The 21,172-nt window shown below is 33.6% G+C and overlaps 1 protein-coding gene across 1 annotated transcript; it reads left to right on the top strand.

Moving 5' to 3' along the window:
• The first annotated feature begins 19,604 nt into the window (after positions 1–19,604).
• LOC146926125 (transcription repressor OFP14-like) lies at positions 19,605–20,696 on the top strand. Its single transcript, XM_085758518.1, has one exon. It carries the CDS (start codon positions 19,679–19,681, stop codon positions 20,552–20,554), a length of 876 nt encoding a protein of 291 aa, XP_085614644.1. The 5' UTR covers positions 19,605–19,678; the 3' UTR covers positions 20,555–20,696.
• The last annotated feature ends 476 nt before the right edge of the window (positions 20,697–21,172 follow it).

Genomic DNA, 21,172 nt, shown 5'->3' with positions numbered 1-21,172 from the left:
AAATGCAGCGGAATAAAACAGAGAGAGAGAAGAAGAACGACACAAAGCAATTATACTGATTCCTTCCACAAACCGGAAGTAGTCCAGTCCCCCTTGCACTTCCAAGGAGATTTCACTAAGAGTAATATCTGATTACAATTGCTCAAGCCCACAAGCAAGAGACTTCCTTTGCTCAAGCACACAAGCAAGAGACTTCCTTTGCTCAAGAACACAATCAAGAGACTTCCCTGCTCAAGCACAACTACAAGAGACTTCTAGCTAAACAAAATTACACAGAAAATTGTTTAAGGTTGAACACTTGATATACAATCAGAGGTGCTCACAATACAAATCAGATACAGACCCAATGACTTAAGAATTTCTAAGATATGAATATGAGACACAGAAATTCTAAGTGAATGCAGAACAATTTCAGCAGAGGTTTGGCACTTGTAGAAATGTTGTGAGTCTTTCGTTTAGCATTAGCGTTCTTGCATTACCAAATCTCTAAGTCTTCACTCCTTTATATAGAGGTGTGAAAGAGACGTTGTGAAATTGTCAGCACATCAAAGAGTCGTTGTTGAAGCTTGATCTTTCACCAATGATCTTTTCCCTGATTTGGTTGTTGTCCTATGAAGAACCAATTTGAAACCCATTCCTTATCCAAAGGAACATCTATGCAGGCGAAGCCGTATTCTGGAGCTGTTTTCTTGTCTTGTAGCGTGGACACAAAACAGAGTAGTGGAGAAGGTGGTTGTACAGTTCGTACAAAGTACAATGTCAACGCTTTCGTCCAAATTGCAAGCACATGTCTTCAAACACCTTTGAAATGACTGTTGCAAAATTCCACTAAACTTTTGTTGTGTTTTTGAATCCAATAGACAGCTTTTGCAGTGATGATTCTTCAATCCTTGAATCTTTTGCAAATCCAGTTGATCTTCAGCTTCTAGTGAAATGACTTCTGATGAGGCAGCTTCTGATGATGCAGCTTCTGATTGTTACAGCTTCTGATAACGCAGCTTCTGATGATGTGGCTTCTGGACCTCTTGTCTTCAGGAGCACTATTCTTCAGAAGCACTTTACTAACTTCAGGAGCGGCTTTACTTCAGGAGCGCTTTTTCTCTTCAGGAGCGAGTTGCCTTCAGAATCACTAAGCTTCAATTTTGTTGCTTCCTTTTGCTCTTTATTTGCTCACTCAGAACCAATAAATTATGTAACTTTTTAATTAAGGTCCTGTACACTTGAACAAATATTAGCTAGTCCAATTTACAATTTTTAATACCTTGTTATCATCAAAACTCTTTAAGGTTCATTGTTAAACACATTTTGTTCCAACAATCTCCCCCTTTTTGATGATGACAAACAATAGTATTTAAAATTGATCAATTGTTGTTAATCTAATTAACAAGTTGACTTTGGGGTTCTGAGGTTTGTAAGCTCAGAATCTGAGGTTTGTTAGCTCAAACTCCCCCTGAGTCTGATAGTCTTTAAGGTGAGGTTTGTAAGCTCCCTCTAAGTTCTATCCAAGTTAATTAAATTCATTTTTTGCGCAATAATAATCTCAGAGCTTAAAATGAAATGAGTTATAGATGAGAAGAGTGGTTCTATTAATTTTATTTGAAATTTTGATACTCCCCCTTTTTGATACACCTCTCTTTAGGTAAGACAAAAAGATATAAGTTTTTCAAAAAATTTCAAATATCATTAATGGGGCTCAGAGCCTTTAAATACTATCACATATACTCCCCCTTTTGTCATTGTCAAAAAAAATAATCAAAACAAAAAGATTTGAGAAAAACTCAAACAAAAGAGAGTATAACAAAGAATTAGAACCTATAATCTAGCTCATCAAAAATATAAGTAACTAAGCAATGAAAATATATAAACAATATAAGGTATTCAGGCATTTAAGAATCAGGACCATTAAGTATTCAGAAGCAGTAAGAAACGCAAAGATAAGAAGTATTCAGAAGCAGGAAATAGAAAAGGATTAAAACAAACAACAAACAAAAATAAACACTAAGGTGTGCAACTAAGGTTTGGTTTGAAGTTGTTTCCTCATCTTCTCCATTTCTTCAGCTTGCTTCTTCAACTGATCTTCAAGAATTTGTTGCTTCTGGAGAACAACCAATTCCCTTGCCTTAGCTTCTTGTTGTTGCTTTGCCATCTTCTGCCTCAGAAGCTTGACCATCCTTGCGTCTCTGGTCAAGTAGTCCATTTCTGAGAAGAATGACTTGTTTGCCAGAAGTAGTCTAGGACTTCTAACTCTGAGTCTTTGCTTCAGATTCTCCATTAATCTTCTGACAGAAGCTTCCTTGATTCTGATCCATTTGGCCTTCACAGCTTCTATTAACTCTGCACCTCTGTTCTGAAGTGATGTCCATGCTTCTTCATATGCATTGGTGAGATCAATTTTCCTTCTTTGATCCACCAGATTCTCCATGCTTCTTCTACTTCTTTTCATGGGAATAGAAGCATCCCCAATTCTCTTCTTCTCCTTTCTATCTGCTATCTCATTAGCAGCATATTCCTTAGCCATTTTGGCCTTGGCAGGAGTTACTTCAACCATAGTGATTTTCATATCAACAGGTGCCTTTTTCTTCTTCAGCTTGGGCTCAACTTCCTCTTTTTCCAGCTCATCCAGAGCTTCATCCAACTTCTCTTTATGATAAACGGTTTCAGCTTTCCCTCGCTTTCTCTTAGCAACCTTCTGTTGCTTGCCCTTATCGGTAGCAGTTCCTGATGCAGTAGCACCCTTAACTTTCTTTCCTTTACCAGGAGCAGCTTCCTCCTGAGGGCTCGCATCTTCCTCCAAGACATACTCAGCTACTGATTTAGCCAAGATTTCAGGATTACTTTCCTCAAAGATTGAAGGAAAGTCCCTGATAATCTCAGTTTCTGCAGTAGTCATCTCTATCCACTTCTCATCTTTAGGGGTTTTCTTGATAAAGTTCATAGACAATAAGCTCCTGCTACTGATAGTCCTTTCAGCAGTAGAAACTTTGAAGCACTTGTCAGAAGCACCCCTTGTCTTTTTCAAGAAATCCAGCACCCTTCCTTGATAAAAGATTTCAGATAGCAATCTTCCATAGGGCACTTGTTTCCTTCCTTTAACAGTGTCTTCATTTATAGCCCAGCAGAGATGATCCATGACATATCTTGGGAAATTTATCTTATCAAAAATAGCCATGAAGTAAATTGCTAGCTTCTGTTGGTTGTTGGGTTGATCAGACCCTCCTGCTCTTTGAAAGAAGCAATCATTACTGAATTTCACCAACATCCTGTTGTGAATCTCCATTTCAGAAGGCTTAGCATCTTTGTTCCCACCCAGAAGCGTGTTATAGTAGCTCTTTAGCATGACATCTTCCTTCTTGACTATTTCTTGGAATCTTCCCTTTGCATCCACTCTACAAGCTCTAGCTATAACATCCTCAGTGATGGTTATAGGAATGTCCATCACTTTAGACCTTATTTCTAAGCTATCAAAAGAGGTAGGATTCAAATCCACGGTCATTTTCCCTTTCTTTGACCCAGCTTGTTTACTTACGACCTTTGCAGGCTTTCCATTGTACACCTCAGCCCTTAACCAAAAGTCCTTGACCAAGTTCACATAGGTTGGCCCATTCAACATCTTGAAGTACTCAGATAGCTTCTGAGTATCTACCAAACCTTCCATGTCCACTTTGTACTTCTTAAGTGAAGCGAAATCCACCGGTGATTCTATTTGAACTATTAAGGATTTCCATGGAATATCCATAGTCTTCTCTTTGTACACGGACCCAGATTCTGATGCGCCTTGCATGCTAGAAGTAGATTCTGAAACTTTTCGTTGTGAGCTTGATGACTCCATTTGATGATTGAAGAAGATTTGAAGAAGATGATGATTTTAGGGTTTTAGGGTTGAGAGAATGCGCTTACTTCGCAATAGGTTTGAGAGCAAATGTGTTTGTTGTGAGTGAGTAGCGTGTGAATTGACAAAGTGTTAAGAGTAAAAACGTTTGCAATTCAAAAGAGATAAACAAACATAACATTAATGACAAAATTGGGGGCGCGTGAAAAGTACTTTCAAAGCTATTAATTCATCATTGCCCTTTTAAGTTATACACCAATACATATATGCCACGTCAGAAGTTCTCAGAGTAACTACCAAGTTAGTGGGCCAGAAGTTACCATAAAAAGTAACTCCAAACGTTTCCACTAACTCCACTATTCAGAAGCATAAAATCCAGCTTCTGGACTTCAGATGCTGACGTCATCATCAGAAGCGAGTTTTCCTCAGAACCTCAATAAAGAGCTTCTGATGGATTACTGCTTCTGAACTAACTTCAGAACCTAAAATCCTATTCAGGAGCAAGCAAACATTTAATCAGACACAAAGTGCATTTTCAAATTTTTCTTTATAAAATCAAATCTTTCAATAGTTAAAGGCTTAGTAAATATATCAGCCCATTGATTTTTAGTATCAATGAATTGTATATCTAAAATTCCTTTTTGAACATAGTCTCTGATAAAATGGTGTTTGATTTCAATGTGCTTAGCTCTCGAATGCAAAATTGGATTTTTAGACAAATAAATAGCAGCAGTATTATCACAATAAATGGGAATACTGTTAGCAGTTATCTGATAGTCTTCCAACTGATGTTTCATCCAAAGTAGTTGTGTACAACAACTTGCAGATGAAATGTATTCTGCTTCTGCTGTAGACATAGCAATAGTTGTTTGTCTTTTGCTAGCCCAAGATATAAGATTATCACCCAGAAATTGACAATTGCCACTGGTTGACTTTCTTTCAATCCTATCACCAGCATAATCAGCATCACAGAATCCAATTAGCTTATAATCTAAGGATTTCCTATAAAGGAGTCCAAGATTAGTTGTTCCTTTCAAATACCTGAAGATTCTCTTGACAGCAGTCATATGAGATTCTCTAGGATCTGATTGGAATCTTGCACACAAGCATACGCTGAATAAAATATCTGGCCTAGATGCAGTGAGGTATAACAAAGAACCAATCATACCTCTATACAGCTTCTGATTAACTTTAGCTCCTTCATCTTCTTTGCTTAAGGTGCACGTAGGGTGCATTGGAGTGTTCATCACTTTACAATCTTCAAGCTTGAACTTCTTCAGAAGCTCCTTTGTATACTTTGATTGATGAACATAGACTCCTTCTTTGCATTGATTAATTTGAATGCCCAGGAAGAACTTCAGCTCTCCCATCATGCTCATTTCAAATTCATCCTGCATTAACTTAGAAAATTCCTTGCAAAGAGATGCATTAGTAGAACCAAATATTATATCATCAACATATATTTGCACAACAAGAATATCTTTCCCAAGGGTCCTTCTGAAGAGTGTTGTATCAACCTGTCCTCTTTTAAAATCATTTTTGATTAAGAAATTACTTAGTCTATCATACCAAGCTCTGGGAGCTTGTTTCAAGCCATATAGTGATTTCTTCAGTTTAAAAACATGGTCAGGATATTTAATATCCTCAAATCCAGGAGGTTGTTTGACATACACTTCTTCTTCTATGACTCCATTAAGAAATGCACTCTTGACATCCATTTGATATAATATTATGCCATGATTAACTGCATAGGAAATAAGTAACCTGATTGCTTCCAATCTTGCAACTGGAGCAAATGTTTCAGTGTAATCAATGCCTTCTTGTTGACTATACCCTTGTGCAACAAGTCTGGCTTTGTTTCTTTTTACTTCTCCTTGCTCATTCAGCTTGTTTTTGAATACCCATTTTGTTCCAATAATGTTCTTGTGCTGAGGTTTGGGTACCAGATCCCACACATCATTTCTTTGAAATTGATTCAACTCTTCTTGCATAGCTAAGATCCATCCATCATCTGAAAGTGCTTCATCAACTGTTGTAGGTTCAATCATTGAGATCAGTCCAATCATTGACTCTTCTTGTCTGAAGTATGATCTTGTTCTTCTTGGACTATCTTTGTTTCCAATGATTATCTCCTCAGGATGTGAAGACTTGTGCTTGAAACTGTTTCTGGGAGGATCTTCTTGATGTGAGCCATCTTGTGCTTCATCAAAAGCAGTTTCATCTTACGCTTCTGATGTAGGTTCAGCTTCTGGACTTTCTTCAGATTCAGCTATCTGATCAGGTTCTGGAGTAGCTTCAGGAACCTGTATCTCTGCAACACTTTCACCTTGCTTTGAAGTTTTATCTTCAAGTTCTTTGTCATCAAATTTAACGTGCATAGATTCTTCAACACAGAGTGTCTTTGAATTATACACTCTGTATGCCTTTGACCTTTCAGAGTAACCTAAGAAGATTCCTCTTTGGGCATTGGCATCAAATTTCTTTAGGTAGAGCTTGTTGTTTAGAATGTAACATGTACATCCAAATTGATGAAAGTAAGAGATATTGGGTTTCCTTCCTTTAAAGAGTTCATATGTTGTTTTCTCCAAAATAGGTCTAATATAAATCCTATTTTGAACATAACATGATGTATTCACTGCTTCTGCCCAAAAATGTTTAGCCAAATTGTTCTCATGGATCATGGTTCTGGCCATTTCTTGTAAAGTTCTATTCTTTCTCTCTACAACCCCATTTTGTTGTGGAGTTCTAGGAGAAGAGAATTCATGGATGATTCCATGTTTTTCACAAAAAGCTTCAAATGGCTCATTTTCAAATTCTCCACCATGATCACTTCTGATTTTCAAAATCTTTGACTCTTTTTCAGTTTGAATTTGTGTGCAGAAGTTACTGAATACATCATATGCATTATCTTTACTTTTCAGGAATTTCACCCAAGTCCATTTGCTGTAATCATCAACAATGACTAATCCATATTTACTTCCATATAAGGATGCAGTACTCACTGGTCCAAATAAATCAATATGGAGTAATTCTAAGGGTCTGGAGGTTGAAACAATGTCTTTGATTTTAAAAGATGATTTCACAATTTTCCCTCTCTGACATGCACCACAGAGTGCATCTGAATGATAGTCAATGTATGGTAGCCCTTTGACAAGTTGTAACCTACTAAGCTTAGAGATTAACCTCCAGTTAGCATGTCCCAACCTTCTGTGCCACATCCATTTCTTATCATTCACTGATAGTAGGCAAATCACCTTCTGATCAGTCAGTTCAGAAAAATTGATTTTATAGACATTATCAACTATCTTTCCCTTGAACACAATGGATTTGTCTTCCTTGTTGATTACTGTACAGTTGGTTTTCTCGAAAAGCACATCATAACCATTATCACAAAATTGACTAATGCTCAAAAGGTTATGTTCAAGACCATCTACCAACCATACATTAATAATTGAGGTAGAGGAATTACCAATAGTTCATGTACCTATGATCTTGCCAGATTGGTTGCCTCCAAATTTCACACTTCCTCCTTCTTTCATTGTTAAGCTGAGGAAGCTGGTCTTCTCTCCTGTCATGTGTCTTGAACAACCGCTGTCTAGGTACCATGATCTTTGCTTTGGTGCTGCTCTCAGACATACCTGCATCATTGACATTTTCAGATTTAGGTACTCATTGTCCTATGGGTCCTGAAAGGTTAGTACTTAAGGCTTTACTCTTCACTCCTTGTACCTTGTGCTGTGAGTTGGGTTGCTTCTGATTAACCATTACCTTTGGTTTTGGTACTTCAGAAACAGTAACTGTCTTCTTCTGAAACTTAGACTTCAGAACCTCAGATTTTGGTTTCACCAGACTCTGAGGTACAGGTTCTGATCTTTTTAGGATCCTGATCTTTGAAGTCTTGGAATCAGATTTGATCATAGCCTTTGGTTTAGAGTTCTTTGGCTTTGAAGTAATCTTAGCCTTAGAGCTAGAAGCTTCAGGTTCTGATTGAACAACAGTTTCCAACTCAGCACCTTCAGGTACAAAAACTGTTTTCAGACCTTCCTTGATGCATTCACAACATGCTTTGAGACTGATTTCATTTGGTTTCCCTCCTGAAAAACCAATCCCTTTGCCATTGTTTCTGTAAATGCTATAAATCATAGAAGCCACTTTGCTTCTGTCAATGCCAGATATGATAAAATCTTCAAGAGCAATTTCATGGTTGCTTAAAGGTTTCTCATTACACTTTTCTTGTAGCTTCTCACATAAGAACCTGAGCTTGTCTTCATATATTTTACAAATCAAGTCAAAGCCCATAAGTCCTTCTTCAAAAGCTTTCAGATCCAATAGAGTTGATTTTTGTTGTTTTATTAAATCAACATATTTTTCTTTTAAATCCTTCAACTCATTGGTTCTTACTTCAAAATGTGTAAGAAGTTCTTTAAGTGACACAACAAGTTCATTTCTGGGAATTTTGGAATATACCTCGTTTTCATCTTCTGAGTCTGGATCTGATCCAGCTTCTGAAGTTGCTGTTGCTACCAACCCAACAGCTATCTTTGCATCTTCATCAGCTTCCTCTTTATCAGATCCAGATTCACTTCCCAAATCATCCCAGGTTGCCATTAAACTCTGCTTGATCTGCTTCTTGAATTTGCTTGGTTTGAATGTAGACCTCTTTGACTTGTCCTTTGTCTTTTCTTTTTGAAGATCAGGGCATTCAGCAATGAAATGTCCAGGCTTCTTACAGTTGAAGCATCCCTTCTGATCTTCTTTCCTTGAGCTTCTGGAGTTGCTTCTCTTGGTTAGAAACTTTCTGTTCTTCTTGGCCAGATACTGAAGTCTGTTTGAGAGCATGGCCATTTCAGCAGCATTTGGTTCAGAATCTGAACTTGATTGTTCTTCCTCTTCAGATTCAACCACTTTGAGAGCTTTTGATGACTTGCCTTTGGATGGAAGAGCTATTGATTTACTCTTCTTAGTAGACTCATGTTCATTAAGACTTAACTCATGAACTTTGAGAGAACTAACAAGATCTTCGACACTTAAAGTGTTTAAATCTTTAGCTTCCTCAATGGCAGTCACCTTTGGTCTCCATCTTGCAGGCAAGCTTCTGAGTATCTTGCTCACATGGTCAGAAGCAACATAGCTCTTCTTTAGAATTTGTAGCCCAGAGACTAAGGTTTGAAACCTTGAGTACATCTCCTCAATAGTTTCATCATCCTTCATCTTGAATAACTCGTACTGATGTACAAGCATGAGAGCTTTAGCTTCTTTGACTTTCTTGCTGCCTTCGTAGTTTGAACTAGGGGTGTTCAAATCCAAACCGATCCAAAATAAAACCGCAAACCGATCCAAAAAAACCGAAAACCGCAAAAAACCGAATATTTTTGGATGTGTTTGGATGTTGTTTTGGAAAAACCGCTATGATCGGATCGGATTTCGGATTGCTTTTTCAAAACCGAACCGAACCAAACCGAACCGCAAAAGTAAATTTTTATACTTATTTATTATTTTATTAGTATTATATAATGCATTAATATATTTATTATTGGTATTTAATCTTATATATTGCATTAATTTAATCTATATTATTACTACTTCTTCTATTTCAAATATAATCAATCATTTTCATTGTGTAATGTTAACTTTTTTTTAATAAATTTATGTCATATTTTGTATCAAACCTATTATTTTACGATGTATGAGTAATATTAATATTAATAAAAAAAATTACATGTTGCACTTTGGATATCCAAAAACCGATCCAAATTAAACCGCTTATATTTGGATCGGATCGGTTCGGATTTTTTTAACATAATCATCCAAACCGAACCGAACCGCACGTGATTTTTATTTTGGATCGGTTGATTTTTTACCTCAAAACCGATCCAGACCGAACCGCGAACACCCCTAGTTTGAACAGAGAGAAGCAAACATAGCTTTAGCAGTGGATTTGTCACTCATCTTCATGTACTCTGCTTTGGGTATGGCAGTGACCAGGGCTCCTCTGATAATATGATGCTTCTTGTAGAGTTTCTTCAGCTCTGGAGTATGTTTCTTTCTATCCACAGCAGCTCCTTCTTCATCAAGGACAAGGTCACCAACACCATCTTCTAGAATATCCCATAGTTCTTCATCTAAGCTCATGATATAACTATAGAAGTTGGTTTTCCACCAAGAAAATTCTTCAGCATCTCCATTGAACTTTGGAACTTTTCCAACACTGGATCTCTTACTATCACTATAATCATGTGAGACATTATTATAGCTAGTTCCATCAAGAGCAGGAGTTGGAATAGGACCAGATATGTTTTTCTCAGATCTTTGACTGTTACACGGTTAAGTGATACACAACAGACCAAGGCTCTAGATACCAATTGAAGGTGAGAAAAACACAAGAAGGGGGGGTTGAATTGTGTTTTGGAAAATTCTTCGTTTCTCCTAAAAACTGAACACACTGGTCAGAAGCTAAGTGAAACAGCTTCTGAAGTGGTTATCAGAATCTAAATGCAGCGGAATAAAACAGAGAGAGAGAAGAAGAACGACACAAAACAATTATACTGGTTCCTTCCACAAACCGGAAGTAGTCCAGTCCCCCTTGCACTTCCAAGGAGATTTCACTAAGAGTAATATCTGATTACAATTGCTAAAGCCCACAAGCAAAAGACTTCCTTTGCTCAAGCACACAAGCAAGAGACTTCCTTTGCTCAAGAACACAATCAAGAGACTTCCCTGCTCAAGCACAACTACAAGAGACTTCTAGCTAAACAAAATTCCACAGAAAATTGTTTAAGGTTGAACACTTGATATACAATCAAAGGTGCTCACAATACAAATCAGATACAGACTCAATGACTTAAGAATTTCTAAGATATGAATATGAGACACAGAAATTCTAAGTGAATGCAGAACAATTTCAGCAGAGGTTTGGCACTTGTAGAAATGTTGTGAGTCTTTCGTTTAGCATTAGCGTTCTTGCATTACCAAATCTCTAAGTCTTCACTCCTTTATATAGAGGTGTGAAAGAGACGTTGTGAAATTGTCAGCACATCAAAGAGTCGTTGTTGAAGCTTGATCTTTCACCAATGATCTTTTGCCTGATTTGGTTGTTGTCCTATGAAGAACCAATTTGAAACCCATTCCTTATCCAAAGGAACATCTATGCAGGCGAAGCCGTATTCTGGAGCTGTTTTCTTGTCTTGTAGCGTGGACACAAAACAGAGTAGTGGAGAAGGTGGTTGTACAGTTCGTACAAAGTACAATGTCAATGCTTTCGTCCAAATTGCAAGCACATGTCTTCAAACACCTTTGAAATGCCGTTGCAAAATTCCACTAAACTTTTGTTGTGTTTTCGAATCCAATAGACAGCTTTTGCAGTGATAATTCTTCAATCCTTGAATCTTTTGCAAATCCAGTTGATCTTCAGCTTCTGGTGAAATGACTTCTGATGAGGCAGCTTCTGATGATGCAGCTTCTGATGATGCAGCTTCTGATTGATACAACTTCTGATAACGCAGCTTCTGATGATGTGGCTTCTGGAACTCTTGTCTTCAGGAGCACTATTCTTCAGAAGCACTTTACTAACTTCAGGAGCGGCTTTACTTCAGGAGCGCTTTTTCTCTTCAGGAGCGAGTTGCCTTCAGAATCACTAAGCTTCAATTTTGTTGCTTCCTTTTGCTCTTTATTTGCTCACTCAGAACCAATAAATTATGTAACTTTTTAATTAAGGTCCTGTACACTTGAACAAATATTAGCTAGTCCAATTTACAATTTTTAATACCTTGTTATCATCAAAACTCTTTAAGGTTCATTGTTAAACACATTTTGTTCCAACAAGCTCATATGCTACTTTGACTCTTTTCGTGTAGTGCACTTGGTAATGAAGGAGACTACAAGGTTCCACCATTATGCAAATCTCTTAGAACTCATTTGGGTGTATCTTGCTAAGGATTGGTCTATTTCGATTCATCATATCCTTCGAGAGGGGAATTCTTGTGTTGATATTCTCGCTAGGATAGGAGCCAACAGTTCATATCATTGTGTTGCTAGGCAATGATTTAAGTGTGTCCTTTTCAAGGACTTAGTTTATTTTCCTTTTAGCTTCCTTTTTTTTTTCCTTTTTCTCATGTAAACAAAAAAAGGCCATCAAGCACTTGTAATGGAATGCGACAAAAAAAAAATTATGTAAGAGACAATGGTTTAATTTACCCTCATCAACGTACATGATCTCCATTAAAGACCAACGTTATAGGTTTTTTTTTACAAAGTAGTTTTTATTTTTTTTATCAACTAGACCCTAACCCGTGCGATGCACGGGTTTGTTTCGATTTTCATATATAAGAATCAGGTTTACTATATTATTAGTTGTCGACATGTTTAAATATATTATGTATAACATTTCAATAAAGACTACAATGAATAAAATGCACCGAAGTTGCAACTCGTCATACAAAATCTAAACAATGAGCAAAATTTAAACAATGAGCTAATTAAATAGTTCAAAATACACATCAAAGGAAAAAAGTTACTGAATAAAGTTAGTATGAGAAACATATCAAGTGATTCAACCATATAAGCCTATAAGGTCACCTACATTTTCATTTTTCAAGACATATGTCGTAGGAAAAATGAGGAAGAAATGGTTGAAAACCTGCAGACTTTTGGGTTTAGATTGCGAAGGAGAAAGGAGAAAAAAGGGTTCGAAACTGTTTGGAAAAAAAGAAAAGGAATTAATTGGTTTTTTGAAAAGGGAGTTTAATATTGGATATCATGTAGTGGAAGCCAAATGCTATCACAAAATCAGCAAGTGGCTTGGTGGTTAAAATGCTTTGAAGTATCCAACATGGCATGGGTTCGAATCTCTGGAGGGAGAGGGATTTTTTTTCTTTATATATAGTATATCTTAATCTTAATCTTAATATATGTAAATGTTAAACAGTGTTGCAAGCAACCCTGATTAACCCTAATCCCGCCCTTTTTTTAGGGTTCTGAAAAATATTTATGATGGCATGGGTTCGAATCTCTGGAGGGAGAGGGATTTTTTTCATAAATATTTTTCAGAACCCTAAAAAAAGGGGCGGGATTAGGGTTAATCAGGGTTGCTTGCAACACTGTTTAACATTTACATATATTAAGATTAAGATTAAGATATACTATATATAAAGAAAGAGCAATGCTATTTATCAAGAAAAAAAACATCAAGAATTCTTCAAGGATAAAGAGTAGCCAATCACAATGCACTATTTGCCACAATTCAAGGAGGTGTGGCTAAAAAATAGGAAGTGGACAAATAAATCATGCAATTAAAACTTGCCACCTGTGTCTTGAAAAATTCTTGATGCTATTTTTCTAGATAAATAGCATTTTCCATAAAGAAAATAGGCTTAAGATTAAGATATACTATATATAAAGAAAATAGGCTTAAAATACATGAGTTTGGGTTGGCTTTTTCATGACCTATTTTATCCTTTATTTAAAATATTTCATTTACTATTTTATCTTTTAAGGGTTAAATATGTTTTTGATCCCTATAAAATAGGAAACTTCTAAGTTTAGTCCTTACTTAATTTTAATAGGTTTTTTAGTCCCTACAAAAAATAATTACTTCTAATTTTAGTCCCTGTTACAACAAAGTTTGTTTAATTATCCTTAAACTCTTAAATTTTTGAACGATTTTTTTTATACAAGTTTAGAACACTATGAAAGGTTCATTTACTAAAATTTAGAATTTTTTAACATGAAACGAATTAAATATGAATTTTTTAAAACGGCAAAAGTTAAAGATAAAATAAACAAAATCTGGACGTAGAAATCAAATTTTGCGATAATTTTTTGCAGAGGAACTTTTAGTAATGTTCTTAACACGTCTGCAAAAAATTGTTCAAAAACTCAAGAGTTTAAGCATAAATTAAACAAATTTGAATTCAGGAGGGACTAATACTGAGTGCGGAAATTTTTTTTAGGGACTAAAAGAACTATTAAAATTAAGTAAGGACTAAACTTAAAAGGTCCCAATTTTATAGGGATCAAAAACATATTTAACCCATCTTTTAATAATATTATTTTAACCTTTAATTAAAAAATGGGTTAATTATGTTTCTAGTCCCTATAAAATAGCGACCTTGTAAGTTTAGTCCCTACTTAATTTTAATAGCATTTTTAGTCCCTATAAAAAAAATTACTTATAATTTTAGTCCCTGCTAAAACAAAGTTTGATTAATTATCCTTAAACTCTTAAATTTTTGAACGATTTTTTTGAGACAAGATTAGAACACTATGAAAGGTTCGTTTACTAAAATTTAGAATTTTCTGACATGAAATGAATTAAATATGAATTTTTTAAAACGACAAAAGTTAAAGATAAAAAGTAATAAAATCTGGATGTAGAAATCAAATTTTGCAATAATTTTTTGCGGACGAACTTTTAGTAATGTTCTAAACATATCTGCAAAAAATTGTTCAAAAATTTAAGAGTTTAAGCATAAATTAAACAAATTTGAATTGAGTAGGGACTAATACTCAGTGCAGAAAAACAAAATTAGGGACTAAAAATGCTATTAAAATTAAGTAGGGACTAAACTTACAAGGTCGCTATTTTATAGGGACTAGAAACATAATTAACCCTTAAAAAATTAAATCTTGTTAAAATATGAAATATTCCACTACAATAGGAACAATATTATATATGAAAGGGAATATAGATTTCAGGCTGAATTTTTTATAATTCCAGTTATGCACTTATACAAATTTTCCTATATCACTATTATATTGTTAGTGGTTTTAAAAAAGATAATGATTTTTTTTGTGGTGGCCGGGGTTTGAACCTCGGACCTTTTACATATATATATATATATATATATATATATATATATATATATATATATATATATATATATATATATATACTATATTGTTGGTGGTATTTAAAAAGATAAAAAAAAATCATTATATTTTTTAAAATACTGTTATTATTGAAAAACTAAACATAGTTTTTTTCGATTTTTTACAATTTTAAATTCATAAATATTTGCACTTATAATTATAATAAAACTCAAAATTTCATTTAAAATTCCATTTATAATTAACACGAGTTAGAAAAATTGGCACTTGAATGCCTGTCTTTTCACCAGTGAATAATAAAAAATACGGGGTTTGCAATTTAAAAATATATATTTTTTAAAACAGCGATTCTCACCCTTGTTTTCCATTCTTGTGTAAACCATTTCGTAATATTTGGCAATATTCAATATTTTTTGGGCCAAGTACATGACTAGCATCCACTAACGCAAAGCTTTGATTATTTACTAGTATGGACACCCGTGCCAAGCACGAGCTAGAATATCGTCATACTTAATGCAATGTCTTTGTCTAGCTTTAATTATTTTAAATTCTTTCATTTTGGTCTTCGGTGGGTTACAGTATAAACAATTGTAGAAGCATTATGTTGAGTCGACAAAATACATACTTATTAGACAATTTGAGTGAACATGCGGTGTCAATATCACCTGTGTGGTTGCTCTTAGTCTAATACAGTGATCCAACCTAATTTAGGCTCCATCTATCATTCTAACATTAAAATGAATTACTTTGTTGGTGTTTGAATGTCATTTATTGATTATTTTATCTAAAAAATTAGTATTTAGATGTCATTCGCTTTCATGCTATTTTTATTCAACCTCTATCATTTCAAACTCATTCACGCCTGGTCTTTTGAATGATTTGAAAATAGAAGAATCTTTATAACGATTGTGATTTGACAAAATACATGTTTACTAAACTCATTTTAAAATGCTAATTTTTTACCCAAAAACCTTCAACTCCTTCAAGAAACCACTTCCAGCCCACGTTTTTGAACATGTTGTGTCTCTGTTTGACATTAATTGACTATGTCACATAATTACATGCACGGATGGTCGCACACTTGATTAAGATATGTTAATATGTCATGTGTGATTGTACATTCTACATTGGATGAAAGAGTAAATTTTCAACAACATATAAGTGAGATGCTCCATGTACCTAATGCCTTATGGTTTTGTGTTAAAATGCGGTATCAATCTCACTTGTATGGTTGATATTGGCCTAATATAAATATTCATATCAGTGTAGGTAGGCTTGCCAGGAATCTCAATATTATCCCAACATTATGATAAACATTTTTGTTAGTTTTTGGATGTCATTTGCTTGATTTTTTTTATCTCAAATTTTATTTATTGGAAGTCATTCGCTTTCAGGTTATATTTTTTATTCCACTTCTATTATTTTAAAATCCTTCACTTTTGGTCTTTGGTGAGATTACAAAGAAAAACTGGATACTGTTCTGCTGAGTTGACAAAATACACGCTTGTTAGAGTTTTTAAAATAATGTAATTTTTTATTTTAATTTTTTGTTAAAAAATTTGTCCAAAAATATACAACTCCTTCAACAAACACGTCCAACAACTACTTTATTCTCTATATTCACTGACAACGCATAAACCCCTTTTTTCTTATTATTTCTTTCATTTCAAATTCCTTTTATGTCTTCTCAATTTTTCAAGTTTATTTTTTCTCTTCTTTTCTCCATTTTCAGGAAAGGAACAAAAATCTTCCTTCATTAAATCACCACCAACCCACTTTTTTTTTTACTATTTTACACCTTCTCTAGTCTTATTTAGCTGTGCTACCAGATCATATGCAGAGAGTCTCAAACTTAAGGGATAATTATTATTTTTTAAATAAGCTAAATTAGCCCAGCCAATTTAGCATTGGGTCCCAAGTCAATACCACCAGACTTACCCAAGTTGGTTAAATGATAGATATTAATATGTCATATCTAAGTTAAAGTTGCACATTAGATTGAAGAGCATAAGGTGATGAACATATAAGTAAGATGACCCCGTATACTTAATACCTTGAGAATTTGGATGTGGTGTCAATCTTACTTTTGTGGTTGCTCTTAGCATAATGTGATTATCCTATCCTGTTTAGGCCCATACATAAGTCTCAACATTATAATGATCTTTTTTTTTTTGTCATTTTCTTGATTCTTTTATTTTAAAATTTAGTTTTTTTTTTATATCATTTGCTTTAATTCTATTTTTTTAATCCAACCTTCATTATTTCCATTTCCTTCACTTATGGTCTTTGATGAGATCTGACAATAGCAAAAAAAAGATGTGTTATGTGAAGTTAACAAAATACATGCTTATTATACATTCTAAGTAAAGGTGTGTTATCAACCTTAATTGTGTGGTTGCTCTTATACTAATTTAATGATTAAATCCAGTATAGACTCCTCCTTGGAGTATCAACATTATGATTAACTATTTTGAAAGTATTTGGATGTCATTTTTTAAAAAAAAAATCTTAAAATTTAGTTTTTTGATTTTATTCGCTTTCATAATATTTTTTAGGCTTAATTGCAGTTTAACCCCCTAACTTTTATAAAATTGCAATTTTGGCCCCCTAATAAAAAAACTACAAAACAGCCCCCTAAGTTTTGCATCTGTAGCAGTTTTTGCCCCCTAAGACAAAAAAAAATAAAAAAAATAACACGGGGCACCTCACTTAGGGTGCCACGTCAGCGTAGACTGAGTCAAAGTTGGCATTGGGGGCTAAATCTGGATGTAGAAATCAAATTTTGCAATAATTTTTTGCGGACGAACTTTTAGTAATGTTCTAAACATATCTGCAAAAAATTGTTCAAAAATTTAAGAGTTTAAGCATAAATTAAACAAATTTGAATTGAGTAGGGACTAATACTCAGTGCAGAAAAACAAAATTAGGGACTAAAAATGCTATTAAAATTAAGTAGGGACTAAACTTACAAGGTCGCTATTTTATAGGGACTAGAAACATAATTAACCCTTAAAAAATTAAATCTTGTTAAAATATGAAATATTCCACTACAATAGGAACAATATTATATATGAAAGGGAATATAGATTTCAGGCTGAATTTTTTATAATTCCAGTTATGCACTTATACAAATTTTCCTATATCACTATTATATTGTTAGTGGTTTTAAAAAAGATAATGATTTTTTTTGTGGTGGCCGGGGTTTGAACCTCGGACCTTTTACATATACATATACATATATATATATATATATATATATATATATATATATATATATATACTATATTGTTGGTGGTATTTAAAAAGATAAAAAAAAATCATTATATTTTTTAAAATACTGTTATTATTGAAAAACTAAACATAGTTTTTTTTCGATTTTTTACAATTTTAAATTCATAAATATTTGCACTTATAATTATAATAAAACTCAAAATTTCATTTAAAATTCCGTTTATAATTAACACGAGTTAGAAAAATTGGCACTTGAATGCCTGTCTTTTCACCAGTGAATAATAAAAAATACGGGGTTTGCAATTTAAAAATATATATTTTTTAAAACAGCGATTCTCACCCTTGTTTTCCATTCTTGTGTAAACCATTTCGTAATATTTGGCAATATTCAATATTTTTTGGGCCAAGTACATGACTAGCATCCACTAACGCAAAGCTTTGATTATTTATTTATTTTTTAGAGAATTTATTTATTTTTTTGTCTTAAACCTTTAAGAATAATTTAATTTTAGTCAATGTGATTTTCAAAAAGGAAATATGATTTCCCTCAAAAAACAAAAAGGAAATATGATTAATTTTTTGTCTTAAACCTTTAAGAATAATTTAATTTAGGTCAATGTGATTTTCAAAAAGGAAATATGATTTCCCTCAAAAAACAAAAAGGAAATATGATTAATTTTAGTCAATGGAGAAAGGAAATATGATTATCTTATAAATAAGATAGAAGATTTTAAATAGTGGTTTTTCTTTTAAGAAATTAAAAAAGTGGTTTTAATTATAGTATTATTTAAATATTCACTTAAAAAAATTTGGTCAAAAGATAGATGAAATGAGATAGTAAATACTTCTAGAAAATAAATAAATAATTTGGTCAAAAGTAACGAAAGTTATTTCCCAATGCATGTAAATAACAATAAAATGTCAAAAAGAAAAATTAATGAAAAGAGATTTTTAATCTTATGTAATAGACGGTGTTCGGATGCATCAAAGTCTCACATTGTTCTACCAAAATTAAGATTCAAGGTTGTACAGTCTATAAACAACACAAACTCCTCAATCTAATAAACATCTTTTGCAAATAACATAATGTGAAGGTACAAAATCCACAATATCTGAAACAGACAAATGATTTAGAACAAAGTTAACATTTGCTCAAAAAAGGAAAAAATGTTTCCCATTCAAAATTCAACGTTATCATTTACCAAGACACAAAATTCATTTCAATAATGTTTTTTTATTCAACGTTACTACTAGTAATAAATTCACAACCGGTCAATGTTGGCCATAAGTTTTTTTCTACAATGAACGTTTCCCATGAGTTTTTTTCTTAACATTACTACCATTCTTTATTTTATTGATAAAAAAATATATATTACCATTTCTTTTTATCGTTTATTTCCTAAGTATTAAACTCGTGGTGATCTTCTTCTTTTTATTGAAAAAAGGGGACAGAATATCTCATTTATCCTTCAGAATCGTTTCAATTAGTAAAAGATCAAGGACTTAATAAAAATAATACCTTAGATTAATTGAATCGAACTCTACCTTTTCTATTTTGATAAAGAATCAAATTCTACCCTTTGAATGAGATTTTTTTGCAAGAAGCATGATTTTCAACCAAGTTCATCTTTTTCCCTAATCCTATCCTATATGCATTTAAGGAATCACACACACCTTGATTTTTACCAAACCTTTTTTTCATTATGCCTATAAACCCACACTCTTCTATCCTCACATGAAATAACTTTCATTCATTCATCAAATTAATCCCCCGTTAGCCCAAAAACATCCAGCATGCCAAAGAACTTTCAAAAATCCCTTCAAAATTACCTCTCCAAAATCAAAACCAATCGCCCAACACAACTTCGTTTATCCTCTAAGAAATGGATTGGTCTCAAAGGTTGCAAACATCCTAGAACTCCTTCTTTCTCTTTTGACAACAAGAAAAACAACGACAACAAGGACGATGAAGCCACACTCGAAGATGTTGACCGTTTTCTCTTCGAGAATTTCAAGTCTTTATACCTCGAAGATGACAAAGAAACCGATTGTAACAACAACACTAAAAGTGTTGTCTCATCAGACGAAGAAGATGATGAAGAAGAAGAGGAAACTCGTGAAGAAAAATATTCAAAACAAGGTCCCACCTTGTTTGATTCATCCAACGAGACACCATTGGATCTTTGTGGATCTAATAGATTCTTTTTGACACGTGGCTTCTCGGGCTCCACCACAACAACAACAAACACATTTGAAGAAACAGGATCATGCTCAAACTCGTCAACACCAAAAACCTTCAATGTTAACTCATTTTCAAAGGAGGATCAAATGAATATTCCTGATAATTGTGTTGTTGTGTTGGCAAGTTCGCCAAGTCCTTATGATGATTTTCGAAGATCCATGCAAGAAACGGTGGAAGCGAGGTTGAGGAACAATGAAAGTGTTGATTGGGATTTCATGGAAGAGCTTTTGTTTTGTTATATGAACTTAAATGAGAAGAAATCTTATAAGTTTATACTAAGTGCTTTTTGTGACTTGATCTCTATCATGAGGAAGAGTTCGGAGACTAAACCGGGGAAGCCGCAGAGCGTTCGGACAGTTAGGATTGGGACTGAGGTAAGGCGGAAGAAGATTAAAGAATTAACTTTAGAGTTTGAAGGTTCAAGATAATGAATAAAAATTTGACAGATTGTCGAGTTATTTATCTTTTGTATGTCTTTTGGATTTTTTTTTTCACCCTAGTCTTGTGGCTTGCTAATAACATGTACCATGATTATGATTTTTTTTTTTTATGATGTATGATTTATTTTCAATGTTGGAGAAAATAAATAAATGTCAACGAATTTCAGTGGTCGTTAATAGACAGATCATATATATTTTCATAAGAATCTCACTTCAAATAGGTTTGTCGACTTTTCTCGGTCATAGTAAAAAAAAAAATATTGGTGTTAACCATCCGGTATCGCATTCTCCCGTCATATTGAGACTTTGAGACATAACTTATTTAAATTTTCACTTAAAAAGTAAATAAATAAACAAATTAAATAAAATGATCATAGTTTAAGTCCAAAATATTAATTTAGACCAAGTTTGAGGTATGTGTTGCGTTGATATTATAAGATATACATCGATGAAAATTCGTAATTAGGCTTTGGTAGTGAGAAACGTGACTCGAGTTAGTTTTGAAGTGGAGTACAATCTTTTCCCACAACAAAAATAGAATTTAGTTATGAGTTTTAAGGTTGCCCCGACTCATGTGAGTTCTGGGATTTCAACTAATCACCTAAA

The sequence above is a fragment of the Medicago sativa genome, chromosome 4 (assembly GCF_051527215.1).
Source record: "Medicago sativa cultivar Bolivia chromosome 4, Bolivia_mono, whole genome shotgun sequence".
NCBI classification, from domain to species: Eukaryota; Viridiplantae; Streptophyta; class Magnoliopsida; order Fabales; family Fabaceae; genus Medicago; species Medicago sativa.
The sequence above is the reverse complement of the archived record's forward strand: the minus strand, read 5'-3'. Positions and strand labels throughout refer to the sequence as shown.